The sequence below is a fragment of the Meriones unguiculatus genome, chromosome 8, assembly GCF_030254825.1.
Source record: "Meriones unguiculatus strain TT.TT164.6M chromosome 8, Bangor_MerUng_6.1, whole genome shotgun sequence".
NCBI lineage: Eukaryota > Metazoa > Chordata > Mammalia > Rodentia > Muridae > Meriones > Meriones unguiculatus.
The window spans coordinates 115,469,966-115,496,857 of record NC_083356.1 but is presented as its reverse complement, the minus strand read 5'-3'; the positions used below and the strand labels follow the sequence as shown (position 1 = coordinate 115,496,857).

Below are 26,892 nucleotides of genomic sequence, written 5' to 3'. Positions count from 1 at the left end.
TTCCACAGTCCCACAGTAGGTCTCATAGCGGCAGCAGCCCTGTGCACCACATCTGAGGCGAAGGCAGAGTTAGTGTCAACACAGGGGCTGCCTGCCTGCTGATTAACTCACCCTCGTGTGTTTCTGCACTGCCTACTTCTCGATCAAACTCTTGCCTCTTTGCCTTCTACACAGCAAGAGAGCCCTAATCAGAAAGTGATCTCCTGACCCTGGGTTTTCTGGCCTATAGAACTAAATACACAAGGCAAACCTTTGCTCTTCATCATTAGTCTGTCTGCCATGTCAGTAAAGACACAAAAGTGAGGAAGAGAGCAGAACCAACTGTAGAGAAGCCAGAAACCTGAACATTGACAGAGAAACCACATGACCAATAGTACACAGCTTTAACACTCACAGAAACTGACTTTCCTCAGTATGTAAGGTCGTAGTGTACATGCAGTAACTGCATGACTATTTCTAATAAAATTATTCAAATTGAGGCCAATGTCCAGGAAACAAGTCCATTTAACTGCATCTATGATGGTGCCTTGCCAAACGGTGTTATAAAATTTTTCATTCACACTTTACGATCAAGTATGAATGTTAACTTATTTCAGAGACAGTTCTATAATTTATAAATTATAGAACAATTTATAGCAATAGGACCCCTTAAACAGTTATTAATACAGTTCAATGCAAAGTATGACCTTAGAGGTGTAGCCTTAAAAGCTGTGAGAACAAATATTTGCACAGGACAAAAATGCCTCTAATGATCCACTACTGTTTTATACTGGAGTGCACGAGGGAACATCAGGACGCATACAAGGTCAAGCCGGCAGGAGGGCAGACAAGCACCTGACTGCAGGAGGGGCTCAGCCACTGCGGACACGGCCTCCAGCTGTGCACTCAGGCAACTGCGAGTGCATCCTACTTGGCACCCGTGGCCTCTCTCCAGAATGGAGGAAACAAGCTGCACTGTCCTAAAAATAATGCTGCAGTGCTGGCAGAAATGCTGCCATAGTAAGAGATGGGAAAGCCCACAGGCTCTTCAGGAAAGAGGTGCTGTGGCCGACCCAGGGGCGCTTCACAGAAGCAGCACGGAGGATAGCTGAATTCCTCTGAAGCCCGACCCTGCTGATCTAAACTGAGGCTGAAATCACCACGTGACGGCTTAGCACACAGTTTACCAGAACTGCTGACGGCTCACGCATCCCATCCTCAGCGACAGGCCAGCACAGGTATGCGCAAAAGTCAGTTTGCACTGATTTGACAAAAACACATGTGTGTGCACCTTTCCGGTTAGCTTTATATGAACTGAATTCCTCCAAATCTGAAAGACTCTATGGTGTGTGCCATGTGTTCAACATGCCATTCACATGTTGCTGTAGTTACGTTTAAACAATCCTTTTGGAGAGGGAACTTGGTCTTTAACCTGTGGCCTGTGGGAGCGCTGCATGCTCAGCAGTGGTGCACCAGCATATCGGCAGATTCATAAGCAGCCAGGTGTGGCCACACCGCCCGCCATCCCAGCATTCAGAAAGCTGAGGCAGGAGGCAGGACGATAGAGAGCTCATGGTCTGCCTGGGCCACAAAGGGAGACCTTATCTTTAACAGAAATTAAAAACAAACAAAGAAACAAAACCTGAGCTGCAATGAAAGTTGTCTCTTTTTACAAATGATCTGTTAACTAACACCAAAGTCATTATCCATATCAGCAGCGGCAGCGCCATCATCACTACCATTATAAATAGCATCATCACCATCACTACAATCACCATTGTCATCATCTCCCTGCTATAATCTCTTAATTGGGCGTTTTAAAAATGCATTTTCAATACACTGACATCTTTTATCTTATCTACTCAGCAAAGTACATGTGGGTGATGATTCTTATCGCTTTTCACAAATCCAAAAGCCAGAATTTGTTCCACATCAGGCATTAAGGATCTTGTAAAATTATCACCTTAATTCTGCACTTAAAAGTCTTGGTTAACTGGTGTGTTGCTAGTTAGTGCTGGAATTCCTCTGTGGAGGATGAAATGAGGGCACAGAATAGTCACCCAACAGTTATCCAAGGCTAACCTGCTTGGAAAAAGAAGAGGCCACACCCAGACAGCCTGTATTCAGAATCTGAGCCTTGTCCTAACCACCGTGCCATTTTGTCTCTGTGCTCGTCAAAGACAATTCCATCATAAGGGCTGAAGCTTACTGAGGCTTAATACAGACCGCCTTTAACATACTAATGAGTACATGGAAAGAGTCACAATTAAATATAAGCTCAGACATCTTTAGTTTACATGTGATCAATGTAAATAAAGCCTCAATTTTCTGTCTGGAATTCAACATCGTCCTCTCACATCTATCTTCCTATCACGTGCTACAGATTCAGATAGAGGCCAGCAAGCTACAACCTACAGGCCAAATCTGGCCCATTACCCATTTTTCAGATAAAGTTTCATTGAAAGAGACTGTGCACATTCATGTACATATACTATACTTATACATTCATTATACAATAAAGGCCAAGTAGCTGCAACTACAAAAAACACCACGTGATCCAAGAAGCCTAACTTTTGAGCCTTTACAGCTAAAGTCAGCTAATGGTTATAGCAGGGGCATTTTGGCTCTGCTGTGCCACATCGGATGACAATTACCTTGGGCCACACATTCGAAGAAGTGTCCAACCTGTTACCCACTGGCAATGAAACCATCCACGAGTTTTTCTATGTGACACTGCCGCCCTGGCCACAAAGCAGGCTGGACATTGCTCTCACAGTCTAGCTTAGCAAATATGCTCCACCATTAGAGTGCTGGTTCCTTGCTGAACACTAGCCTTCCAAAAGTGGTCCTACACATGCCTCAATTATGAGAAGATGCTCTATAGAACCTGGTGCAACCCAAGACCCCAAATTCCTCATTGTGCTCTTCCCTAGGCACCAGAAAATGGAGCCTCCTTTCTGGGTGGTGAAATAATCTTGGATAAACCAACCGCTACTTCCTTGCATTAGGCCTTCCCAGACTACAGCAACCACAGAGGGCTCCCTCGATAAACGACTAGAATGCTCTGCTTCTTCCCTCTCATGCCTTTCCTCCTTAAGCTTAACAACCACCAAAACTAAGTCTACTTTTCTAACTTGCATAAAATCTAGCACCATTCCTAACACACATGAAGCCCTTCGTAAAGATTTACCTAGAAAATCAATGAAAGCTAGATTTAAAAAGAAACTCTTGAGGATTTCAGGCTGCTTGTGCTTATTTGTAAAGGTCTGATTGTGTGTGTGTGCGTGTGTGTGTGTGTGTGTGTGTGTGTGTGTGTGTATGGGCATGCACATACAAGCGCAGGTACCCACGGAGGGCAGAGAACACAGCACCACACTCCCAGGAGCTGGAGGTAGCGGTAACTGTGAGGCCCTGAGGTGGGTAGTGGGAACTGCACCCATGTCCTCTCGAGAGTAGTAGAGAGCAGCCCTCTGTTACTGCTGAGTCATCTCTCCAGCGGCTCCAGCTTGTATCTTCAAATAAAATAACTTAAAGATTTATTTTCTTAATTGTTCAGTAGATTAAAAATCCACCATCATCTAATGACGAGAAACGTCTAATATTTTTTTTTTGGCATTTTCAGCCATATTCTGTATGAAAACCAATTCTAAAAGCAACTAAAATTCATAAGTATATTTAACATTTTTATAATAGCATAAAAATAAACTTTATGTTAGAATTACCTACATTGCATGTTCTACCTTTGAATGCTAGAATAGAATACTTTACAGTGATAGTGAACACTATCAAAGTCCAGCATATTTTCATTGACAGCCAAGTTGAGCGATTTGCCATAGGGTATCAAATTGCTCCTGCACGAGGTCAATCCTCTGATTGAACACCATCAAGCTTCCTTTTAGTTGAGCATTAATTCCTTTTTGTACAACTAAGGCATGAGGTACATTGGCTAAATGATTATTCAGGGTCTGTGCAGTCTGCCCAGTATGACTCATGGCTAATGCCCCGGTGGTAGCTCCAACAGCCGTCAATGAGATGGCAGTAACAATGGTGGCTGTAGTTCCAAGATCCCTTTTCTGTCTGAAGAGAGTCATAGCGTGAGGGGCATCAACGGGCACAGGCACCCAGCGAGGCATGCGAGTAACCAGGGCATACCTAACTTTACTAGCATTCCAGCATTGGGCAAAAAAGCAAGTATCATTACCACAATTACTTGGCTCTATCTGGCTAATAATGAATAAAACTATTAAGTTTTAGAAACTAAGAATAAATCAAGCAACCATGTTCAAATTTTATGAATTAAGTGAATATAGAGAACATTTGTTTTGATGTCCATTCTATTAGTGAGTTAAATGATGAATTCCACCATTGCAGAAATAGTATAACCTTAATGTAGATTACAAAGATATGAATCCAGTCTGGAATCTCTCAAGTTCTCTGCTTGACATAAACAAGATTCAACACCATCAGTCACAGGACAGACACCACGAGGACCAACGCCGGGCACGCACAGCCCGAGAGGCGGCGGGACCCACCTGCATCACCTTCTGCTGGATCTCCTCCAGCTGCGTACGCTTGCTGCGCTGCCTGCACACTTCCTGGTAGCGCGTGTACTGCTCCCGGAGCGAGTCGAGCAGCTTCATAACCTGCGGCTGGGCCAGCAGCTCGTCATCCATGGGCGACCACGAGACCCCTCCGTCGGAGCCGTTAAACCGACGCTGCTGCAACTCAGACAACAACTCGTGCCCTTTTCAAAAGGAGGAGACTGGCGGTTAATGCCCACAAAGAGCACAGTCCCTACGTGCTGATCTCCTCAGTCCGAGCCCCTCCTTAACCCCCGCCTTCCTGTAAGGAATGAAGTGCAAGTGGAAACCTCACACGCCACCCTGCACATGTACACACACAGACGAGAACATAATTGTTTTATATAGACTGAACACATGGCCAGTTGCGCGAACACATCCACCCTACATCCCATAGTAAATGAGCACACGTGCATTAATACGTATTTGTCAGATTCTTGCTGGGTTATTGCTCAAGATATTGTGACACTAAACTGTCTTTCTCTGTGGGGTAAAATTACACGCTAGAAGTTTCATTACTAATTCAAGAAATAGTAGTTCAAGTTGGAGGGCTTCAACTCTTCTGTCTCGAGCGCAGCACTTAAAAGAGAAGTTGACAGAGAAGCAAAGGGATCACGGTAACCTGAGGAAAGCCTCATGAGCAGTGCAAAATAAAGCTCAAATATTCTCTACAGGAGTGTTTTGAACAGACTAGTGAGCAGGCCACGGGGGTGGAAGAACTGCAGCAAGCTCACTCAGGAATCTGCTCAGACACGACAAAGCTGTAGGCACATTTACAATCTCAAAAATAAAGAGACCATTTTCCCAGGATGAAACTACTCTGATTATCACACAAGTATCAAAAAATATTTACACATTATAAATTTTCTTCTCATCTTTATTCTGAAATAATGTATCCTAAATTTAAATGGCTTTTAAAGTCTAGAAAGAGAATTTTTATTATAGCTTTCAGATATAACCAATTTCTTTTAAAAAAATCTAGATTGTTCTAAATCTCCATTATATACTTTCAATGCCTACTTTAAGTGTTCAGAGAATATAAAACAAAACTTAGTGCATATATATAAATATTTAAAATGTTCTTAGATCAATGGCTTAAAATAAAATGCTTTCAAAAATGTTAAATAATTCATGAAATTAAGCCTTATATAAAATTGTACTTTTACTGACCAACTACTGTATTTTTTAAATATGTAATTTATGGGTTATAAGCATTTCTTTGCTCCCTACAGAAATAAGATCTGTATCATATTGAAAACTGAAATACAGCTGAACAAATACATCAGAACTATTCAGATTTTAATAAATTATTCCTGGCATTTTCTAATTGGAAAAACACTTGTTTTAAAAACTGCAAATACTTAAGACATCTGAGTCTTTGCATGGACTCCATGTACATAACATGTGTCATTAACATCAGAACACACTCGTTTCTTCTTCTACTCTGACAATTGCAATCTTAGCATTTTCCTTGTGGGTACCATCTTTACCAGAGAACATTTAGGACAATTATTTCAGAAAACAATCTGGCAGCTCCCTGCCTGGGTTCAGGTTCTGACTACAAAATTTGCTGGCTGTATATATGCATGAAAAACTCGGCCCATGAAAGAACGGCCTGGGGCCTCATGCGTGCTAGCAAAGTATGCTGCTCCTGAGTGACATCTGCAGCCCTTCTCGCATTCTTGGTGTTAAGATGAGGTCTCCACATGTCCCTCAAGCGTTCACTTAACTCGCTGTGGATCAGGCAGGCCTCAAACCTGTTATCTTCCTGATTCTACCTCCTGGGATTGATAAGCCTGGGCTCATCTTAACCGTTTATGCTCTGGTTGCATGCCTTTTAAAAGCGATGTAGTAACAAGATCTACCTCACAGACTGTGTGGAAGGATACATGAGTTAGCATACAGAGAACACTTAGATTTTTCCTGGACCCCAGTTAAGATGGAAGTATGAGCTATTAGTTATTTAAGAGGGTTAGAAATAAAGTTGCAGTATTTCATTAAAGGACTTCTAATTCATTCTTCTAGAATCAATGGATTTCTTCTACAGACATGGGACCAGGACACACGCTACATGAAGCATGGGGTGTCAGTACACAATGCCACTGCCAAGGGCTCAGCGTTTCTTACAGATGATTACAAACTGCTGTAACTGGCGCCTCTGCACTTGGACCTGCTTGGAGCTACGATGATAAATTTTCTTTATTGATTCCGAACAACTTATTTCCTTAGGTTATTTTTTTACCTCTAAGCCTTGACTTCTTGAGGTATAAAATAGAGACAATAATACTAATTATGTCAAATGTTGTTGAGGGAACACAGCACATAATAGTCCTCCTAACAACCCAATGAGACAGAATCAACTGCACTTTGTGAAATCTACTTCATAAAATAGGAAACAAATCCAGTACTTCCAGGAGAAAATAATTAATCATTATTAATTTTAAATGTTATCCTAACACCATCAGGTTAATCCTAAAGCAGTCTGAACATCTTCCCTTTACATTCCTACTACATTACCCGCGTATGTGCTGAATAAACTTTTTAAAGAGAATCACACTTTGTTTACTAGATTATTATTATTATCATTAATAAATGACGTTTTTCTGCTTTACCTGTCTGAAGAACTGTCTCAGGATCAACGGATGGAAGAAAGTTTAAATCCACAGACCTGGGAGGCATCAAAAGAATCATTTTTAAATGCTGTAGTATTTCTATAAATCTACTTCAGAAATTGTTTTACACAAAATACATATATAATCCAGAAACATTTGATGTTAAATTCTATCAGACTACTAAAGAGCTAACACCAGTGTTCCTAAAACTGTTCCATAACTTAGGAAATGATTACTACCAACTCATATTAAGAAGCCAAAAGAGAGGTAAAGAGCAAAAAGGAACACTATATCTAAATAAACATAAATGCACAAAATTTTTGATATAAAATTTGCAAGCCAAATTCAACAACACATTAATAGGATTGGATACCTTTGCCAAGTTGGGCTGGCTTCCGAGCAAAGAATTGTTCAGCATATATAATTAAGTATAATATAGCAAACATATTATTTTAGGACATAATATAGACTTCAGAAACCTCAATAGACACAAGAAGACAAGGGTTACCACTCTCTCCCTTGTTATCCAACACAGGGTCTGAAGTATTAGCTAGAGCAGTGACAGAGGAGAAATAAAGGGGATACAAACAGGAGAGGAAAAGTCAAACGGCCCCTTAGTGAAGATGACATGACCCATGATTCCATAATTAAAGCCCTGACAGAGACAACGGAAAACTCTTAGACCTGCATTTGTGCTTGCTGAGTTTTGTCTCCTACACCTTTAGCAAAGGAGTGGGAGAGAAAACCCAGATGCAAACATGACTAACATGCACACATATCCACATATGCATGCGTGTGTGGTGTGCTAACAGTTGTGCTCCACTCCTTCCTGCTACGGTCCTGTTTCTTGGGCAGCTGGATGTCTGCCTTCACTTTCTTAAACACTGGAGAAAGAAAATTCCAGAAAGACTGAGGAGCTAGCAAATCAAAGTCAAAGACCATGCTGCTGTACTCCCAAGTACATCCCGTAACTTGTTAACTGATCCATGGCTTCACCTCTGCAGGGACCTAGATGCTCCCTGAGGGCTAAGACAATGAAGTCTGATACAAAGCTGCAAGAGCAGGACTCTAATACCTGATGATAAAAGGAACCAAACAGGAACATTTGAGTGTTTAAAGAGACTGGTAGACCCAAGTTCCCAATACTTCTTGTAAAAACACAAGTCAACATTTCCCAAACTAATAAAAACTTGTTATAAAAAAGAAAGGGAATGAGGCCCTGGCCTTTTGTCATATAAGCATGGGGCATCTAAAGACGCAATGAAGCAGATGTTTTGATGCTTCCTCGGAGCCCTTTATCCAGGTTTCCAGCCGTCAGCAGGGACAGCAGTACTGCAAACTCTGACCACTGATTCATTTTCTGTGGGTGCCCTCTTCAAATGTCTGTCGTTCTTCACAAATAAAAGCGTGTGCGATTGCCTCATATGATCACAAACTTAGTCATAATGTTTATATGTATTTACATTTTTATATGGTGCTGTGCAACTTTGTTTCCCAGGCAGAATATGCCAATTGCTGTCATGAAACAGAGCAGACAGGATTACCATCAAGAGTCTGTCATAAGACTGGACCCACTAACATTCTCTTGTGAAAGTGTAGGAGGGTGTGCCAGACAGCACAAGAGGCCTCTCTCCACCTACAGGAAATACAAGGGGTTGACCCGTGCCAGACAGAGAGTCTCTTCTTTGGTGCTATAGCTGCCTATTAAGTTGTCTACTGTCTTGTAGGTAACCCCTTATCTATGCTCCCATGAGCAACCCAAATAAAATTATTGCTACTCCAAGCTAGACTTGTGTGGAACCAAGACTCTAATGGGTCATGAATGTATAGAAGGAAAAGACATAGCCTGTGCCTCCATGGGAAAAGCGACACAAAGTATGCTACAGACAGCATACTAATACTTGTGAGTATTTATGCTATCTTTAACTAGACTGCAATTCGATCTCTTTTTACACTTTCGTTTTAATCAACATTTGATAAAATTATCATCCTCTTACATCCATGTGATCATGTTATTCCAGCTGACTGACATGTGACCGTGCTTAAATACATAGGTTCCACTGTATATTCAAGGAGCAAAGGAACGGGATGAGAGTGCCTCAAACTTCCTAATGAAAAAGCACAGTTCTAGTGACCACTAATGGGCTGGCTGCTGTTTCTTAGTGTGCTTTAGCCTTAAGTAGAAAGGAACGTGGCCCACCAACCAAGAAATGAAGGTAGTAAGTTTGGACAGCTACAGCTTGATGACACAACCTGACCACTGTGCCGAGAATGATGAAATGCCAAACTCCTTACGTTAAACTTACACATGTCAGATTTCAAGAGAGGAGTTCTCTATGCTAGACATTTTGGTACTAATGAATGTAAATAAAATTCTCAGAATTTTATTTCAAGCTGCAGATGTGCTCAGGAAAAGGCAAAATTAAGAAGAGTAGAAAATAGCTTCATTTCCAAAGTATGTTCTTTGGAAAGAACATACTTGAATACTCTCCAGTGCAAGGGGGAAAAGTACAGGCAGGCTCATCAAAAATTAGCTTTTTAAAGCCGTCATAAGTCAAATGAAGACTGAATGTGTAAAGCAGACTCTAGTAGCTGTGCTGTTGCGGGTAAAGAACTGTGGCCTCCTATCCTGAGCCAGCAGCACGGGCATGCTTCACCACACGACCCTACGCACCTTTCTTTCTCCTGCTCATTCCCCTTATCACTTCCGTTGTTGATCAGGGCAAGTTCATCCAGTAATGACGTGGACTCCTTCGTGAACTTCTCAAAGACCTGCAGCAGGAGCGCGTACAGACACACCATGAATAATCTCAAAAATCGACACATAATAAGTGGTTCACTTACTGGCAACAGCACAGTCAGCGGGATTTCTTTCCCCTCCCAGAAGGCCACACAGTGCAGTTCAACCACCAGAGCTCAACAGTGCACAGCCCAGAACAAACCCACATCCCACGGGATGAGGAGCTTTAACGGTGGTGGAATTTCTAATTTAAATATATTCAATTACTTCACTCACAATTATTTTCATTCTTATACTTCTTTGAGAAACATCTGTACCAGTAACAAACTCCGTAATGACATAAATGTTACTACGACCAGTTGTATCCACCAATGCTAGTCAGAGACCATTTCTCACCTTACTGTCACCAGCCAATACTAGTCATATGTAACATCAAGAGTTTCACAGACAAGTCCATAGTATAAAGAAACATTACTTATAATTTTACCATGATTCCGTAAGTACTTCTGAGAAAAGATTTGGGCGCATCTGAACACAGGAAATAGACTAGACATACAGTTGCCTGATAGCACGCCACTGTTTAAATATGGGGCAGAAATGGCTATTCGTTCAGGGATAACCAAGTCTCCCAAGGTTAACACACAATCTCAAGATGCCACCTTAGAGACCTTCTCTCCATAACTCAATAAAACAATGCAGTGTAACACAGAGCAGTGTCCCCCAGAAGTCTGACAAGGAGAAGCTTTCTGAAACAGCAGGCTTAGACTATCATCCTGAGCTGCAGGCCGACAGCTCACGCGATGCTCGAGCCCCTTCTGAAAGGCTGAGCTCATGGAGCTCACCTCTCAAGACATTGTGCTGCCATCACGCCACTCTAACGGTGCTCTTACTAATCCTGACCCAACCGGTTACAGCTACCATGGAGTGCTACGGTACGGCTGATCCAAGTGTTTAAGGTCCACACTCATTTTGTCTTGCTCACAACTGGACAAGATGGTACTAGCATTATGACTGCCTTAAGGCCTGGAGAAATTGCATACATCAGTAAAGCCACACGCTGGTTTCTGGCGTCAGGAATACAGTTATGTGACTGTGACCCCAGAGTGTGAGCTCCATATACCACACGAGTGTGACACGCACAGTGCGCCTCTTTGTTTTTATGAAAACAACCTACAACTTAGTTGATTAAGATGAGATAGTTACGCAGACATCTCATTTGTGTGTAAAAACATTTTTCTTGTTTTGCACTAATACCAACCAGCCTCTTATTTAGCCAGTCCATGTGATCGTAGGTGAGGCTCCCACCAAAGTCTTCTGTCAGCTGGCATGGCTCTATGTAGCGGGTCAGCTTATTGGCAGACACTAAAATGACCTGCGGAGGACAAGCAAAGGAACACTGAGTACACCATTAAAGTCTCTGAGGTAAAGGAGATTGAAAAGGTAAGAAAAAAAAAAAAAAACACAGCACTGCCTCAAAATGATAGCAAATAACCATTAATTTAAATAGTTAATGTGAGAGCATTTCAAGTCAATTTAATAGATTGTGGTTATCTGCTAAAAATATATCAAAAAATTCTGACAATATCAACATTAAAAAACACTAGCATCACAGATAAACTTTTAAAATATTTTATCAATATTAAAAAAAATCCCTTGGAAATGAAACCTTTTCCTTAATAAAATCATGACAAAGAATTTTTACATCTATTCAAAATTAGCTGGTTGTACTAAGATAACATTTTTTTCTAGGCAAACACTGCAGAACTATATACTCTTAACATCCAGACTGTGACATCCAAACACTATTTCCCAGTGAAAGGAAGCAGGCTAGTCAGGGCACTGACAAAGTATATACGTAAGAACACCATCTCACCCAGGTCACCACAAACTGTCAGAGAACACTACTACGGTAGCACCAAAGGGGCCTGAAAAGATCTGTGCTGACTAAAGGTGTCAGTAACAAATGAGGCTGAAACACTGAATGGCTTAAATCTGTGAACTTAAAAGATAATCTTCAGGCTGGGCCAAGGGATACAGGCACTGTGCTGAAGACCAGCAACACTGACTTTCCTAAGAGGGACCAACTGCAGGCACGTAGCAAGAGAAGGCAATTCTCTCACTATGCAAATGCTCCAGCAAGGACATCAAGAAAGGACAGGAGATCCAAGCCCATTCCCCAATTTCTGATAAACTAAGAAATACAGACTCTGAATGACACAGCTATTGACAAAAAGGTCATGGTCAATGACTGAGTCTCATTATCAAGAACTTATCTCCAAGCAAGTAGCCTTGGGAAAAGAATCAAATCTGAATGTGGCTGTGGAAATCCAAGTGTGGATTGGTGGAAATAAAGGCTGAAGATGGTGAAAGTGTGATAAATTTACTGCAGGGTACTCACTACAGTGTGCTCACAATGGATGCCCTGCAGGGTGAAAGCTGGGTCTGTCCAAGAATGACAACAATGAGGAAGAGGAGGAAGAGAAGAGGGGGAGGAAGAGGAGGAGGTGGAAGAGGAGGAGCAGCAGGAGAAGGAGGAAAAGGAGGAAGAGGAACAGGAGAATGAGAAGGGAGAGGAGGAGGAGCAGGAGCAAGAAGAGAAGGAAGAGAAGGGGAGGAGGAGCAGAAGGAGGAAGGGAAGGGGAGAAAGAGCAGGAGGAAGAACAAGAAACAGAAGACAATGAAGAAGAAGAAGCAAAAGATTAAGCAGCTTCACTTAATGAGAAAGCCAAGCCCGCAGCTAACAGCAGGAGGACTGCATATTCATTTCCAGGAAACACACAGCACTTAAAAACCTTCCTGTATGTGCAACAGTCCTCAAAGAAAAGCTTGGCAGATGAAAACAAAAATCTAACCAAATAAATAAAGCAAATTTCCAAGGAACACAAAACACAGCTAATACTTCCAAGAATAAAAATTAATTTATTCTGAGCTGCACTTGAGCTATGAGGGAGCACAGCCCTGAAGCACAGATGCAGGCATCCCCAGACAACGTGTTCCCATGTAGAAGCAGTTCCTTGAACACTATGGTCAGAGAACAAGAAAGTGATTAATTCAAGGCCTTTTTCAATCAACGTTATCTGATGTTGTTCTCTGGTTCAGGCTGGCGGAAGCCAGTGGCCTGCTGGAAGTCACTGTGAAGGTTTTTACCTGTAGCTGAAGTGGTAGACCAGACACAGAGGTGAGCTGTTCGGTGGGCTCAAGACAGCTCCAAGTAATGTGGCTTAGATCTACAATATCCCAACCATCCACAAGGCTCTACTAGAATTTTGAAAAACCTGAAAAGAATAGATGAAGCCAGGGGTGTTCTTGACATAGGAACATAAAGAAAGTCTTTGGTCCTGGGTCTCACCACCAATAAACTTCAAAAAAGGTAAGATTCAGATGCAATTAGAGAAGAACACAATTTCAACAAGTACACTTTTATTATTATACGTGTTTAGAGATAAAAGAGGTAAAAGCAGCATTCTGATTGTTAGCATCTCAGTTTGATGACGAGATTAATGGCAATTCTAGTCCTGTCACAATCATAGGGATGCTGTCCCCTAACCAACAACGTCGTACTGAGGGACAGAAGGACCCTGAATACACTGGGTGAAAAGAGAGATGAACAAGTGTACAGGGATCTCAGACAGGATGCACTTACAGAGAAACACTGAGGTTAGCAACAAAAGGAGCATTCAGAGGACAATACAAAACACTGCGGAGTAGAGCAGGAGCTGGATCAACACAAGAGTGTCCCACAGATGGGAACGAACATGCAAAGTCATGTGGGGACAACTGACAGGACCACTAGGTGCTCAGCTAGTTAACACTGTGGAAAGCTGACAGTGAAACTTTGTTGTATCATATCTAATACTATAAAACAAAGCCCTTAGTCATGCTTATAAGAACATCGGCATTTGTAAAACAGTTACATGTTAAAAATAAGTAGACGACCTACAAAGACATGAACATTTTTACAAAAGCCCAAATTATCTGGAATGACTATAAGGAAAATAATTTTCAATTAAATAAGAACCAATGTTGAATTTAATTCTATCTCTAAGCTCTAAGTGCCACTTATTAGCTAGTGTTGTTGAATATGTTTAGTGGCAAAATAGCCAACATTTGAAATTAATTCCATCTCTTTAGTACATCAGGCTTTTAATAAGCACTTATTTGCTGGGTAAATATCAAAACTGAACCTCTTCAGCGTCTAGGAGAAATATACTGATACCAAAAGCTTCATTCATTAAATGCTTCCATTTCAAGGCAAACATCTATGACACCAGACCAAAGCCGTCTTTTCTTTTATCCTCCACAATGTTTAGCCACTGCTCATTCACACAGTAGGCAGACACCTATGCCTGAGCAGCTGCGCCAGGCTTGCATGGAAGGTTCTGGTTTTCCCCATTCTGTCCACGGTTCAGAGTCGGAACAGATGGCGTCCGTTCACTTTGCATTCACACAGAGTGGCCTTCCGTAGGTCCCTAGCTGTGAACTATGCATCTGAAGTACTCACTCTCCACAGTGCCAACTGCAGCATTCAGGCTTTCTTGGCTCAGCTTCTTGGGATGTGGTTTCTATCCATACTGTCAGGAAAAGACTCTTTGTCTAGCTGGAGCCATCGTCCTTTAATTGGCTAACATACATCTCGCCACTAAGTCCACATAATAGTGAAATCTACCAACACCAAAATTGCAAGAACAAGTGGGGAGAAACAACCCGGTTTCCACTCACTACACAGGAAGCTAGAAAGAGCACTCCTCCAACCAAAGTAACTACAGAGAAATTCAAAGTCTGCATACATGGAGGAAAATAATGAGACACAGCCAGAAGCCAATTCAACACTTTCCCTACCTGCTAAAATCCAAACAAAAGATAAGATGGGTTACTATGCAGGCACAAATGCTATTTACCTTGATTTTTACTGTCTTGCACAAAATGTCCAGTGTTCAATTCAAAATAAATTTAAAAAAAAAGCAAACAAGAAACAGCACGTTCAAGACTCAAGCAGACAATGTGAGAGAACGAGTGAATGTGTTGCCAGGTAGCTGGGATTATGCAGATAGCTACAATACACAGACAAAAAGGTCATGGCAGCAACAGACAGACGAGAGTTCACCCAAAAGACAAAACCTAGACTCATCGCTTAGGGCCTAAAGGGGCTGGATTCTGGATGCCACTGCAAGCAGCAGAATCTAAAGATACTCAAGGTCTCGACATACAGTGTCACTACATTTGCATGGACAGCCCACATAAAACTCCTGCTCATTTTAAATCAATGGGGGATTCCTTAGGATACCTAAGCAAATGCAAGTGGTGGATAAACAGTTGTTCAACTATACTGCTTAGGAGATTATGGAACAAAGGCTATATTCAGTAAGAAACAAGTGTGTGTATGTATCTGGTTGTGTGTGTGTGCGCCTATCTGTCTGTCTGTCTGAATCTGTGCACATGACGGTATATGTGGAGGCCAGAGAACGACCTTGGATATCATTCCTCAGGTCCATTCACCTCTCTTTTTGTTTAAACGCAGGCTCTCTCGTTGGCATCAAGGTCACCAGTAGGTCAGGCCGGGTAGCTAGCCAGCTCCAGGGATCCATTTCCATTTCCCCAAGACTGGGATTACAATTATGTGGCACCATGTCTGGCTTTTATTTTAATTAATTTTTATTATTTATTCACTTTACATCCTGACTATAGTCTCCTCTCGGTCCCACCCTCCCTCTCTTTTCCCCTCTAGCCCCCTCCCCTATTTCTCAGAAAGGGGAGCCGTCCTCCCCCACCATCTGACCCCAGCCTCTCAAGTCTCATCAGGACTGCCTGCACCTTCTTCCTCTGTGGCCTCGCAATGACCCCCACCAGACGGAAGTAATCAAAGAGCAAAAAACAAAGTCCACATGGGAGACAGCCCCTGGTCCATGTCTGCTTTTGACTTGCCTTCTGGGACTGAACTCAGGTCCATATGTTTACACAGAAAGCTCTTCAGCCATGGAGGCAGCTCCTCACCAAGAAGCAACTTTTTCAAATATTTTTACATGAAGTTTGAATCTATGGATGAGAATACTTGGATGCAGGGCTGGGCATGCAAAAGTCAAATAGAGATGCTACGCAGCAAAACGATGGCAACAGATGAGACTTTCCAGTCGTCTTGTCAACAAACTCGGCATGACCAGAAAACAGAGAGCCTGAAAATGGATTAAAATTGAAAATACTCCAAGAGGGAAAAAACTCACACTGGACTAAGAACACCACTCCGTAACGGGGCATTTGCCTCCCGTTCATAAGACGCTAAGTTCAATCACCAGAACTTTAAAAAAATGAACAAAAAGGGGATAATTCGGGGTGAAAATAAAACAGAAGACCAAACAAGAAAAATGAGATATTTTCAAATCATCTAACATGGATACGGTTAAAATCCCACAAATACAGAAAATAGAGAGCACAGAGATTTTTCAAATCACAGTGGAGAAAATTTTCAAAATTAATGGGAGACACAACTCAGAGATGCAAGAAACTATAGAGGCCACCAACAAGAATAAATACCAAATGAAAGATCTATGCAAAACTAAAATCCAAATGAAATCTTGAAGGTGGCCAAAGGGGAAGAGTGACCTAAACATAAAAGGTTGAAAACGAACACAGCTGACTCCACGTAAGAAAAGCCCTGGAAGTAAATATGGCATATCATAGACAATACACTCTTAGGTCCACTCTAAGGTAGACTTGCTACGTTTCCTCCCATAAGCACTGACAACTTTAACACAAAGGCCCTAGTTATCTAGAGTTGAGTTAATAGTGTTCAGAGGGAAACAGAACTTTTTACAGCTTATGAGAAAGACACAGTCATTCAACAAGTGTCTGAGCGCTGGGAATATACCAGTGATGGTGTAAGAGGCACAAAGCAAGTGCTTCCAAGTAACTAAACTCAACATACACAGTAATGTCAGCCAAACCTACTTTCAAAGATACAACACATCTCTTTTTGTATAGATCATATTTACCTCAAAGCCAAGTCTATCCTTTTCTTTCCAAAAACAAAAATGTGTTACTTTCTTATCCCAGAATTCATCTGGTTTCACTACACAGACAAGGGATACTTCAGCCGGAACAACATTCTGCAAAAGAGAGTAAGTACAAATTATACATGCAAATGATTTACTAAATGTGCAAATTACTAGACATAGTTGTGATTATGCTTGGATACTTGGAAAAGAATTCAAGTAATAAAGCAGAAGAAACTCTTTAAACTTCAAAATCTAAATGGCAATAAAGAAAGACAAGCTATTCAGAAAAGTTTTCAAACAGTTTTAAACAAACCATACATGTCAATTATGTCTGTTATATGCAATATCTCTGCTGGGAGTATGTTTAGATTAAACCACAAGACTTAACATTTTAGCTGAGAAACTATTAAAATTGGCTTTTCTATGGTATGGGACAAATGCTTCTAACACCACCATCATGAAGAATTTCTTCAGAAAATGAGAAATCCATTTTCCCGCAAAGCTAGTGTCTTAGCAGCTGTTACACAAACGTCAGGATTCTCAATGATCATTAATGGGAAGAAGAGGACAAAACTACCTTTTCACACAATACAATTTCACATTTTCTAATATGACCATTTGCTTCCTGGAGAGGACGGCAGTTAGCATTTATTAACTTTGTGAGTACTTCTTTCAATTAGGAAGCCACATGAAATCTAACTTGAAAACACATCTGCACTCCAACCACAGTTCCCACCTTTTCTGCTAACGTTCCCAAACTTCCTCCCACTTACCTGCAGGAGGCTGGACAGCCTACCACTCAGTGCCTTGTGCTCAGAATGCCTTGCCAGGGCTGCTGATGTCCTGCTGACTCAGGCTTGGCTGTATACCTCCCCCTCACATCACTCCTCCACAGTCATGCTGAGCCCAACTCCCAGAATGCAAGTATGATCCCAAGTTTGCCCCCTACTTCCTCTGCACAGCTGTTTTTCACTCTGTGTCCTGTACAGAGTTCCCTCCTTCGAGAGGCCTTCCCCGCCATCGCGTGTGTGATGCTTGTCTTGGCCCCACTCTGCATTCATCACAGCCTTCATCACCACTTAATGTTGCTCATTAATTTCCTTAACTGCTCACTGCCTGACAACTCAATGGCACAAAGCTTCCCAATGGCAGCTACCTTATCTATGAATGTCTCTCTCTATTCTCAGTGTGTGACATATATGCCATTCCGTATATAGCTGTGAGATAACTGAATCTTCATTAGCAGTAGATCTCATTCAAGAACAGAAGCAAGATGTCTGACTCAGTTCCTCCAGACTGTTTCACAGGTCAACACATTACTTCTGAAAGGTCCCAATGAAAAACATCTTTGAGGCTTTGAGGGCCACAGAATTTCTGTTCCAATTATTCAGTTCTGTGGTGAAGTATAGTCCTTAAACAGTATACAAATGATGTGCACAGCCAGCTTCCAGGAGTTATTTAAACCCAAGAGTCCAACCACTACTCTAAGCCATGAGGGCTGCACCAAGTTATCATAATTTCTAGGAAAGAGATGGAAATGATCTCTCAACAGGAGCATGTCAGGGTCCAGTGAAAAAAAACAATGCTCCTGTAATGACTATGACGTTGCTAAGGTAAGCAAACTCAACTGCTTCAAACCCTTATCAGTGAGGCTGAATGCAGTCTGTTCATTTATTGACCTATGGAAAAATCAGTATTTCCAAGTCACTGGATAGGAAAGCTGTGAGAATCAAGAGAAAAAAGTCCCTCTTTCTGAACACTAGCAACAGGCAGGGCTGCCCTCAGGAGTCTGGGAAGCTCCCAAACAGCTGGCCCCAGCTCCTGAGATCAAAACAGCGAGTCACTTCCTGAGCAGAGACAGTTAACCACAGAAAATGACCAAGGGAGTTCTGAAAAACTTAGATATGAGTTAGTCCAAATTTCTAAAAAATTACCTATGAGGGAAGAAGAAATCACAGCATGGACTGTGTCCACTGACTGTTCTACAGAACTGCAGATCAAAGTGCAGTTCAGAGCAGGTCCCAGAGGCTCACCTGTGACAGGTGAAAGGATGAAAGGAAGAACCGAGACCGTCTCGATGGATTCCTTACCTGAGCGGAATTTAACAACTCTTTCAGAGACCTGAGAATGATCTCCAGGGTTGGAAAGCAACGTGCTGCCACACATTTGGCAGAGAGGCTGCTACGGGGCATCAATCTGTGCCCCCGAAAAAGTGGTCCTAAGAGGACACCTTACTAACTCAAGACAGAGCCTAATGAGGAAGCATTTAGCTCATATTCTTAAGAAAGCAACCGGGGCTGGAGAGATGGCTCAGCAGAGAAGAGCACTGGCTTTCTTCTGAAGGACCCAGGTTCAACTCTCGGAACCCAAACAACAGCTCATTCCTGTCTGTAACTGCAGTTCCAGGGGATCCAACTCCATCTTCTGGCCTCCTTGGGTACCAGGCACACGTGTTACACAGAAATGCACACAGGCACAACACCCATACAGATAATATTTTTTAATTAAAAAGGAAAAAAAAAAAAAGAATGGAGCAATGAGTAGGAAATTTGGCATCACTTCAGACACGGAGGAAAACCCAAGGCCCAGAACTTGGGCTCTGCAAACTTCCAATTCTGTGAGGTTAAACTTAAATAATGTATACAGTGCTTCAGAAACACTAAGCTCTAACACCAGAGTTAAAACTATCCCTCCTTATTGCCACCCCTTTAGTGGTTTCACTCTAATCATCCTGAATAAAGAATGAGACATCGCACAGCACTCTCCTAGCTAAGGGCTTAAAAGCGCTCAGTTCCATTTCTCTCCACAGAACCTAAGAGCAGCCCGCCACTGCTGACATTCACTGACACCCTGTATATGGCACTGACGCTCACTCAACACTCACTACCCTGTTCCTGCCAAATTAATTACAGTTTCCCCAAACTGATCTATCAACTCCTTTCATTGAGTTTGCTTCCTATAGAGTGTCACTAAGTGACAGTCCCCGCCAGGAGGGGCTTCTCATCTTCTTCCAGTTATTCAGATAACTTTTACTTAGCTCAAGTATTGTCTTCGCTAGAAACTCTTCTCAGGAAGACAGTGCAATGAGACCAGTTGCCTGAGAGCAATCTGCTCACCTTGGATGCCTCCGTGTCTCACAGTAATATTTTCAGTAGACTAATAGGAGTCTGCATGTCTCTGCTAGAGGCCAGAGACGGACAAAACAGTCTGTGGGGGCATGAGGAAATACAAGGCGAGATGCCCCGCCCACTCTGCAGACCTCGTAGCTGTTTATTAAACGTGAATTTGTGAGCTGCCGATGTCCCAAAAGACACAACTATAAAACAAATTTCTGCGCTGTACGTTCTCAGTCCAACCATCACAAATCCCTAATTTTTATTGTTTGTTTGTAGTTTTCTTTCTTTTTATTTTTTAAGAAGCTACCCAGTATGGGAAGATGTGTAAGGCTCACCTGCAAAACTTTTTCAGACTTGACTCTCCCAGCCCTGCTTGCTGCATTACCAATAGGCGCCAGGGAGGGAGGGTGACCCCAAGCACAGCACACCAGGCATGCCCAGGTGACTCCTGAGTTCCCGGCCGTCACGTGACAACCATAGGCTCTGTTGCTCAGACTACAACATCACATACTATTTATACCCTAAAAAGCCTGTAGAGTGAGGTGGGGTGCAACTCTACCACATAAATTTAAACATATAAAAATTCAATTTAAGCAATTCAATGGAGGTATATAAAAAAAATTTTTTTTAGAACTACGTCACTGCTGAGAAGCTTGGGCATGGTCTGATAAACAAAATGTACTTGCTATTTTCACCATGGTGTCCTGCTATAAAACATAGATCGTTTCCCTTCTCATGATGTCCTGATATAAGACATGAATCATTTCCTGATTGACAGACAAAAGGAACATTACCTGCAGCATTAAGACGACTGTCTTCACCACATTCCACTGAGACTTGCGGCCATCCACGATCACAGTAAAGCCTCTGGCCTTACACTTCTCACTGAAACAAAGTACAGTTACAGGTGTGAAACGGCACGGACTTTCCTCACAACCCTGAAGGAAGCATTAGTAGCAGCTTAACACCTTGCTTGTCTGACCTACAATAACAACTGATAAAATTCTCCAGGAGTCTTTCCATTTTCTAGTGTTGGTTTTCTCAGTTTCCAAGTATTAATCACAAGCTAAGATGGAATGAAAATGCTCTGGAAACAAGGGAAGTGAAGGTCTTAAGTGATGAAAGCAGCCGCTCAACTTCTCCATCTGTTACTCGGGATCAAAGAGAGCCAGGGAGCAATCAACTGCCTCATGCCTCATGCATTCTTACCAGAATTTAGGATGTGTAATGACACAGCTTAAAACAGGTGAAGAACAATAAGCTATTACTAACCCACTGGAGACTGGCTTCCTTGTGCACAGGAACTATACCATGGTGAGGCCAGACTTGCTTTACAAATGGAAAGCGTGAATGCACCCCATCTAACCCACCACAGCTTTGATTTCCTCATTCTCAGGCATCTGACCAGCACAGAGCTGTGAGATACGTTGCACTATATCTAATTATTCAAGCATTTACTGAGTGTAAGGGCTGCTCCATGCAAAAGCTCCATTCTAAAGGCAAAAGCACATAGCTATTATATCATTACTGTTGACATTTTGTACTTACAACCTTAATGCAAGAACCTCCCGTGTCCTCCCTCAATACAGGGGGAGAAACCTCAGCCTTGCTTAGCCCAGCAAGGATTCTGACGGGACAGCAGGACAGCCTAGGGTTCCTTCAGTTACACACACTGTCGGGAAGGTGAACAGCCGACTTCCCCTGGGATTTTAATCTGGCCTAGGATATCTCAGAGGCCTTTCCCTATTCTCTCCCCGCATCCACGTTAGCCGCCGAGGCTGTGAGGAAAAGCAAGGCCTGTCTAGTTCCCCCAAGAGACAGTTGAGATCCCAAGAATGAAGAGACACAGTTCAGTATTTGGGAAAGGAACAGGGAGACGGAGGCAAAAAATAGGCTAAATAAACAGAGGTGAACCCCACACATAACGCTGTTTGAAGCACGCGGCCACACAGAATGTGCATGTCAACATCCGAAGCATGTAAGTTCTGATAGTCAAAAAGTAGCAGAGCAGTGCAGCCGCAGTAAAAGCTACTGCCAGGAGCTGATACACGCCATGATCCAGGGGACTGGTCACGACATTATGCTAAGAAGCCAGGAGTAGGCATCAGATGTTATATAATCTCTTGTGCAGACTATGCAGCAGAGGCAAATCCACAGGGCAGATTAGCACTTGCCTGAGGCGGGTGGCAAGGGGAAAATGGGCGGGATTGCTAACGCACAGAGATTCTTTTGGACTGATGAAAACTATTTGGAGTTACTGTGGTCACAGGACCCTGTGAATATACTACAAACCACTCAACTGAATACTTTATTAAAATGATATTTTATGACAAGTTAATGAATTTTTAATGTAAGTATTTAATATTCCTACATTGAAAAAAGAAAAAGGATCCTCTCAATACCTCTGTAGAAGGGGAAAGTGATGCAATGAACACCCGCATCTAGGCTTATAATAGCACATAAACGCTTAACCAAACATCCAATTAGCATTTGCAGGTGCAAGCAAAGAGGCCCAACAAGACTTATACAAAGGCCAGCATGCCTTAGTGTGGCTAAAAGCCCAGACAGGCCAGCCAAGGCAGGGGAGATGGATGCTAAGCAGCCTCTGAAGAAAGGCAAGATCTTAGGGCCTCCTGATGCTTAGAAGTTTGCAAGAAATGGAGCCAAGACAAAGGTTTCCTGTGTGAGGCCACTACCAAAGACTCGTCACTCCCAACACTTGATGTTTTGTTATTAGTGCTTACAACCCTGAGGTGTAGGTCATACAACCATTTGTTAAATAAGTTTTTTTAATAACACATTTATATTTCAATGCATATTATAAATTAATCTGCAGGTTAATGCTGTGAAAGTAATGAGCCTTGCAAATGCCATCTGTACCAATCTTAAAGGATAAAACACTAAATCTTTTAGAGTGCTTAAAAAGACCCTTAAATTTAACTTTCTTACATTTTTCACTAAGATGGAAAATGAAAATATACACAACCATGGAATAGTATTTCAAAACTGCCAACCAAGTGGTATTTTAGATGCTTTGCAAAAGGCATGTTCATGGGCCTAGGGTGCTATAAATAAGATTCCTATACCTGTTTAGAGCAGGGGAAGATAGAGGAAAACGTGGGATCCCTGATCCTCAGAGTCTTTCAGGGGTAACAAGGCTGGGTTAAAAGAGCTCTATGAAAGAAATGTGGATATTAAATATCCTCACTTCTAACCCAGAAGGGCTTTTGAAGGACTTCTAGGTCAATGCCCCAATGCTCACAATTATTTCTTGACCTTATCTAAGGGTTCTCCTTTTGGTCAGCATTCTGCTGACACATTTCAGCACTGGCCTGACCATGCTTTTATTATAATGCTGTGTACGGAACTCCTCTCCATCAGAGGACACGTTTACAGAGTATTGGAATGTTCATCCACTAAGACTATGAACTCCTGGAGCAATGCTTTGAGATTAGAAGGCCATGCGTGATCACATGTCTGATAATGCCTGACTCAGAATATAACACTGTGTTCCATGTTGAGATGAAGCCCAGACCATAACCTACGTGGTGTTGGCTGACCCCAGCCTCCCCTCTAGCCAGCCTCCTAGCACTGCATTCCCCTTTCCACGCTCGCCTGGCTGGAGAACCCACAGGCATGCTAAAGCTACTCCAGCCTCAGTGCCTTTGACTTGGTAATACTCTTTCATCAGGTATTTGGGGGCCCACCACTCACTTCTGTAATCATGGTAGAATGTCATCTCCCTATCTTGTATGCTGCCACTGATTCTTGTGAGTCTTTCTCTGTGTTTGCTTTTTCAGCAGACAGATGCCTGACACAATGAGTATGCATCTGTGGCATTTGTGTCTGGTCCTCAGGTAGTGCTGGCTGCTGGTCTGCTTTATTCCCTACTTGCTTAATACCCAGAAAACCAAGGAGTCCCCACAGGCCTTCACAGCCACCTAGACTTCTAGCCTCAATGTCTGTGTGCCTTGTACTACCTCCCTTAGACTCCTCCCTCTGAAGTTTCTTCTGTAACACTGAGTGTTTTCACAGGTAGAAAAAAATCAGTAATTGGATTTTTAAAATTATTACAAGTTGAGAAATCTAACAAGGTAGTTTTAACAGATTGAATTTCTATCAGGAAGGACATGAGCCATTCCTTGGTGACATTCTACAAGACTTGAGTTGCAAAGCCACAGATGGTTTCTGTGGTTTCCAACTTTGGCATTCTCTGTCACACAGTAAGTTCTTTTTGAACTGGGAAAGAACATGATTTGAAGTATTGCCAATGCACTGTTGAAAGAAAAATTCTAAATAATTTTTAAAGGATAGCCAGGCTTTCTTTTAGAACACAATACTCAGTTATTATGTGAATTATCGGTTATGGCTGGCCCGGGTTATGAGCTCCTTAAAGAGGTGGCTCCTACACACTGAGAGGAGGTCCAGAACCGCCTGGGTTTGTCACAGGCTTCTGGCCAGGCCGTCCATGCTCACATTCTCCATGCTTCAGTCCCCTCATAAAATGGAGACGCAGGGCCGTGCCCCTCCCAGAGGGGCAGGATGAGGACTGAGTGACCATTACCTATTGTTACCTTAAATGTGGGTCTTCTCTCCAACCCCTGCCCACAGGTCAAGTGTAGGCTCTAACCATGATTAGAGTTCTAAAACAAAGCACAAAGCAATCAACAAGCTTGCTCACCAAACAACTACTGTGTTCACAACCCTCAATTTTATTTAGCGTTTCATCAATTGTGAGTCCATGAAAACAGCCAGTTAGCGGGTTCCGTAAGCCCACACAGATGTATGCAGAGCTCTGGAGAAAATGAATTTGTCGGAAGATAAAGGCAGAAACCAGTGCTGACCATTGACTAAGGATGGGCCAGAGCTGTGGAATGTGCATTAGAACACCCCTCTCCAAGAACTTGCCTCTCCTTAGAATGTGCAGAGATGGAAATAAAGTGCTTTGATGTCTACCTTATATTCCCTATTAGTGAAACAGTATAAACCTTTGAAAACTTAAGAAGGACTAATACTTTTTAAGAAATGAGAGGTTACCATTAGTCACATCACTAAATTTAGAATATGTGTGTGAGAGACAGGACACGGACTAAGAAGGTCAACCCTTTAGGCTGCTTTCCCTCCCACTGCCTGCCTGCCTGTGAGCACAGCTCTGAGTGAACACGAGTCAGGAGACACGGGTTGACGTGCTGTGCTCTTCACTCAACCTGAGCCTCCTGCACTGAGTGTGAGTGAACAAGTCTGTGGTTTGCCGGAGCAGCCTCGCCCCAGGTGAGCACATGGCTCCAGCTGGAGGAACATGCATGGGAAAGCGATGTGCAGGTCTCTGGGCCTGCTGCGCCCATTCTTACTACATTTTCTTTACTTTTCTGTCTGACATGTGTGTGGGTTAGTATGCCACGACACACATGGGAAAGTCAGAGAACAGCCTGCCAGACATGGTTCTTCTCCTCCTACCACGTGTGTCCTGAATAGCAAACACACGAGTGGTTAGGCTCAGGAGTAGGGGCTAAGCCATTGCCTCCAGCCTTTTCCTCTGAATAGTTTTTGCATTTCACCTGAACCTCCAAAACTGTCCTTCACGGAAACTACAGCTACAAAGATTTCTACTTTGAAAAAACAAACAACAAGAACAGAGAAACCCCTGACTGGATTGGTGTGAGGGGCAGCAGATCCTAGCCCCATGCCATGGCTGGCCAGTTGTGTGATCCTGAGTAACCCAACATGCTTAGTTTCAATCTCCCAACTATGAAACAGAGAAGATGGTCCTGATGGTCCCTCAATGACTATTTTCATGATTTATTAGCTGTGAGTCTACCTCATCTTAGTCACCTGAAATGAGAGGTTTATTAGTTATTGGGAATTTATAAATTGGCAGTAAGCAACACAGATCAGCAAGGCTACTCTGTGAGTGCACTGACTATGGGGCCTGGTACTTTTCCTTTTCAGAAAGGAAAGAAAGAAAAAGGAAGGAAGGGAGGAAGGGAAGAAGGAAAAACACTTTTACTTGAAGACTTGTGCTTCTCCAGTGCTGAAAAGAAGCAGCCACAAATCATTAAATGCCACATCTGTACTGGAAGTAGGTCTGTGTCCTTGTCAGTTCTGTTGTCCACTGCACACACATGTGAAGAGGGAACCTCAACTCAGGAATGGCCTCTGTCAGTCAGGCTGGCCTGTGGGCAGTGCCATGCCTGGGCAGGTGAGTCTGGGCTGTATAAGAAAGGCAGTTAAACATGAACCCAGGCCAACAAGCAGCACTCCTGCTGGCTTCTGCTTCAAGCCCCTACCTCGAGCTCCTGCCTTGGCTTCCCAAGATGATGAACTATGAGGTAGAGGTCAAGGAAACCCTCTCCTCCCCAAGTTGCTTTGGTCATCGCAACAGAAATTAAACAACAACAGGAACTGGCACCAAGGGTATAAGAGAGTTAAACATGGGCCCAGGAGCAGGCCAGCAAGCAGTGTGGGGCGCTGATGTCAGGATGTCTTTTGCAAGATCTGTGGGAAGATTCTGGAGGTGAGAAACACCATTGAGTACTCAGAGACTAAATGTTGTGGGAACCTGCAAGATAATACTGAACACGATGCAGACAATGGAGAGCTGGCTGGGGAAGTCCCAGAGGGAAGTCTGAGAGCACCTAAGACTATCAGCCATTTATGTGATGTTTTGAATTAATAAGCTGTGGCTCTGGTCACCCGGGGCTGCAGAATCAGCTATGGTTAAAAAAGACCAGTACCACTGAAGTGAAAGCTGGGCTTTACGGAGACAAAAGGTACTGGTTACCTGAGGCTAAAAAAAATCATCTGTGATAAAAATCTGGGGAGTAGCTCATCAGGGTCAGTATACAGGAGCTGTGATCCAGAGAGGGGCAAGGCTGC

At 42.7% G+C, this 26,892-nt stretch overlaps 1 protein-coding gene across 1 annotated transcript in view; it reads right to left on the bottom strand.

Annotated features, from left to right (window-relative positions):
• The window catches only part of Sestd1 (SEC14 and spectrin domain containing 1), a 95,508-nt gene that overhangs the window by 28,626 nt on the left and 39,990 nt on the right, over positions 1-26,892 (bottom strand). Inside the window, exons 4-9 of the mRNA XM_021647150.2 lie at positions 20,811-20,901; positions 16,898-17,011; positions 11,170-11,283; positions 9,846-9,943; positions 7,172-7,227; positions 4,512-4,723 (exon numbers count right to left, since the gene is read on the bottom strand). Coding sequence (XP_021502825.1) covers positions 4,512-4,723; positions 7,172-7,227; positions 9,846-9,943; positions 11,170-11,283; positions 16,898-17,011; positions 20,811-20,901 — 685 coding nt within the window. The remainder of the gene's footprint in view (positions 1-4,511; positions 4,724-7,171; positions 7,228-9,845; positions 9,944-11,169; positions 11,284-16,897; positions 17,012-20,810; positions 20,902-26,892) is intronic.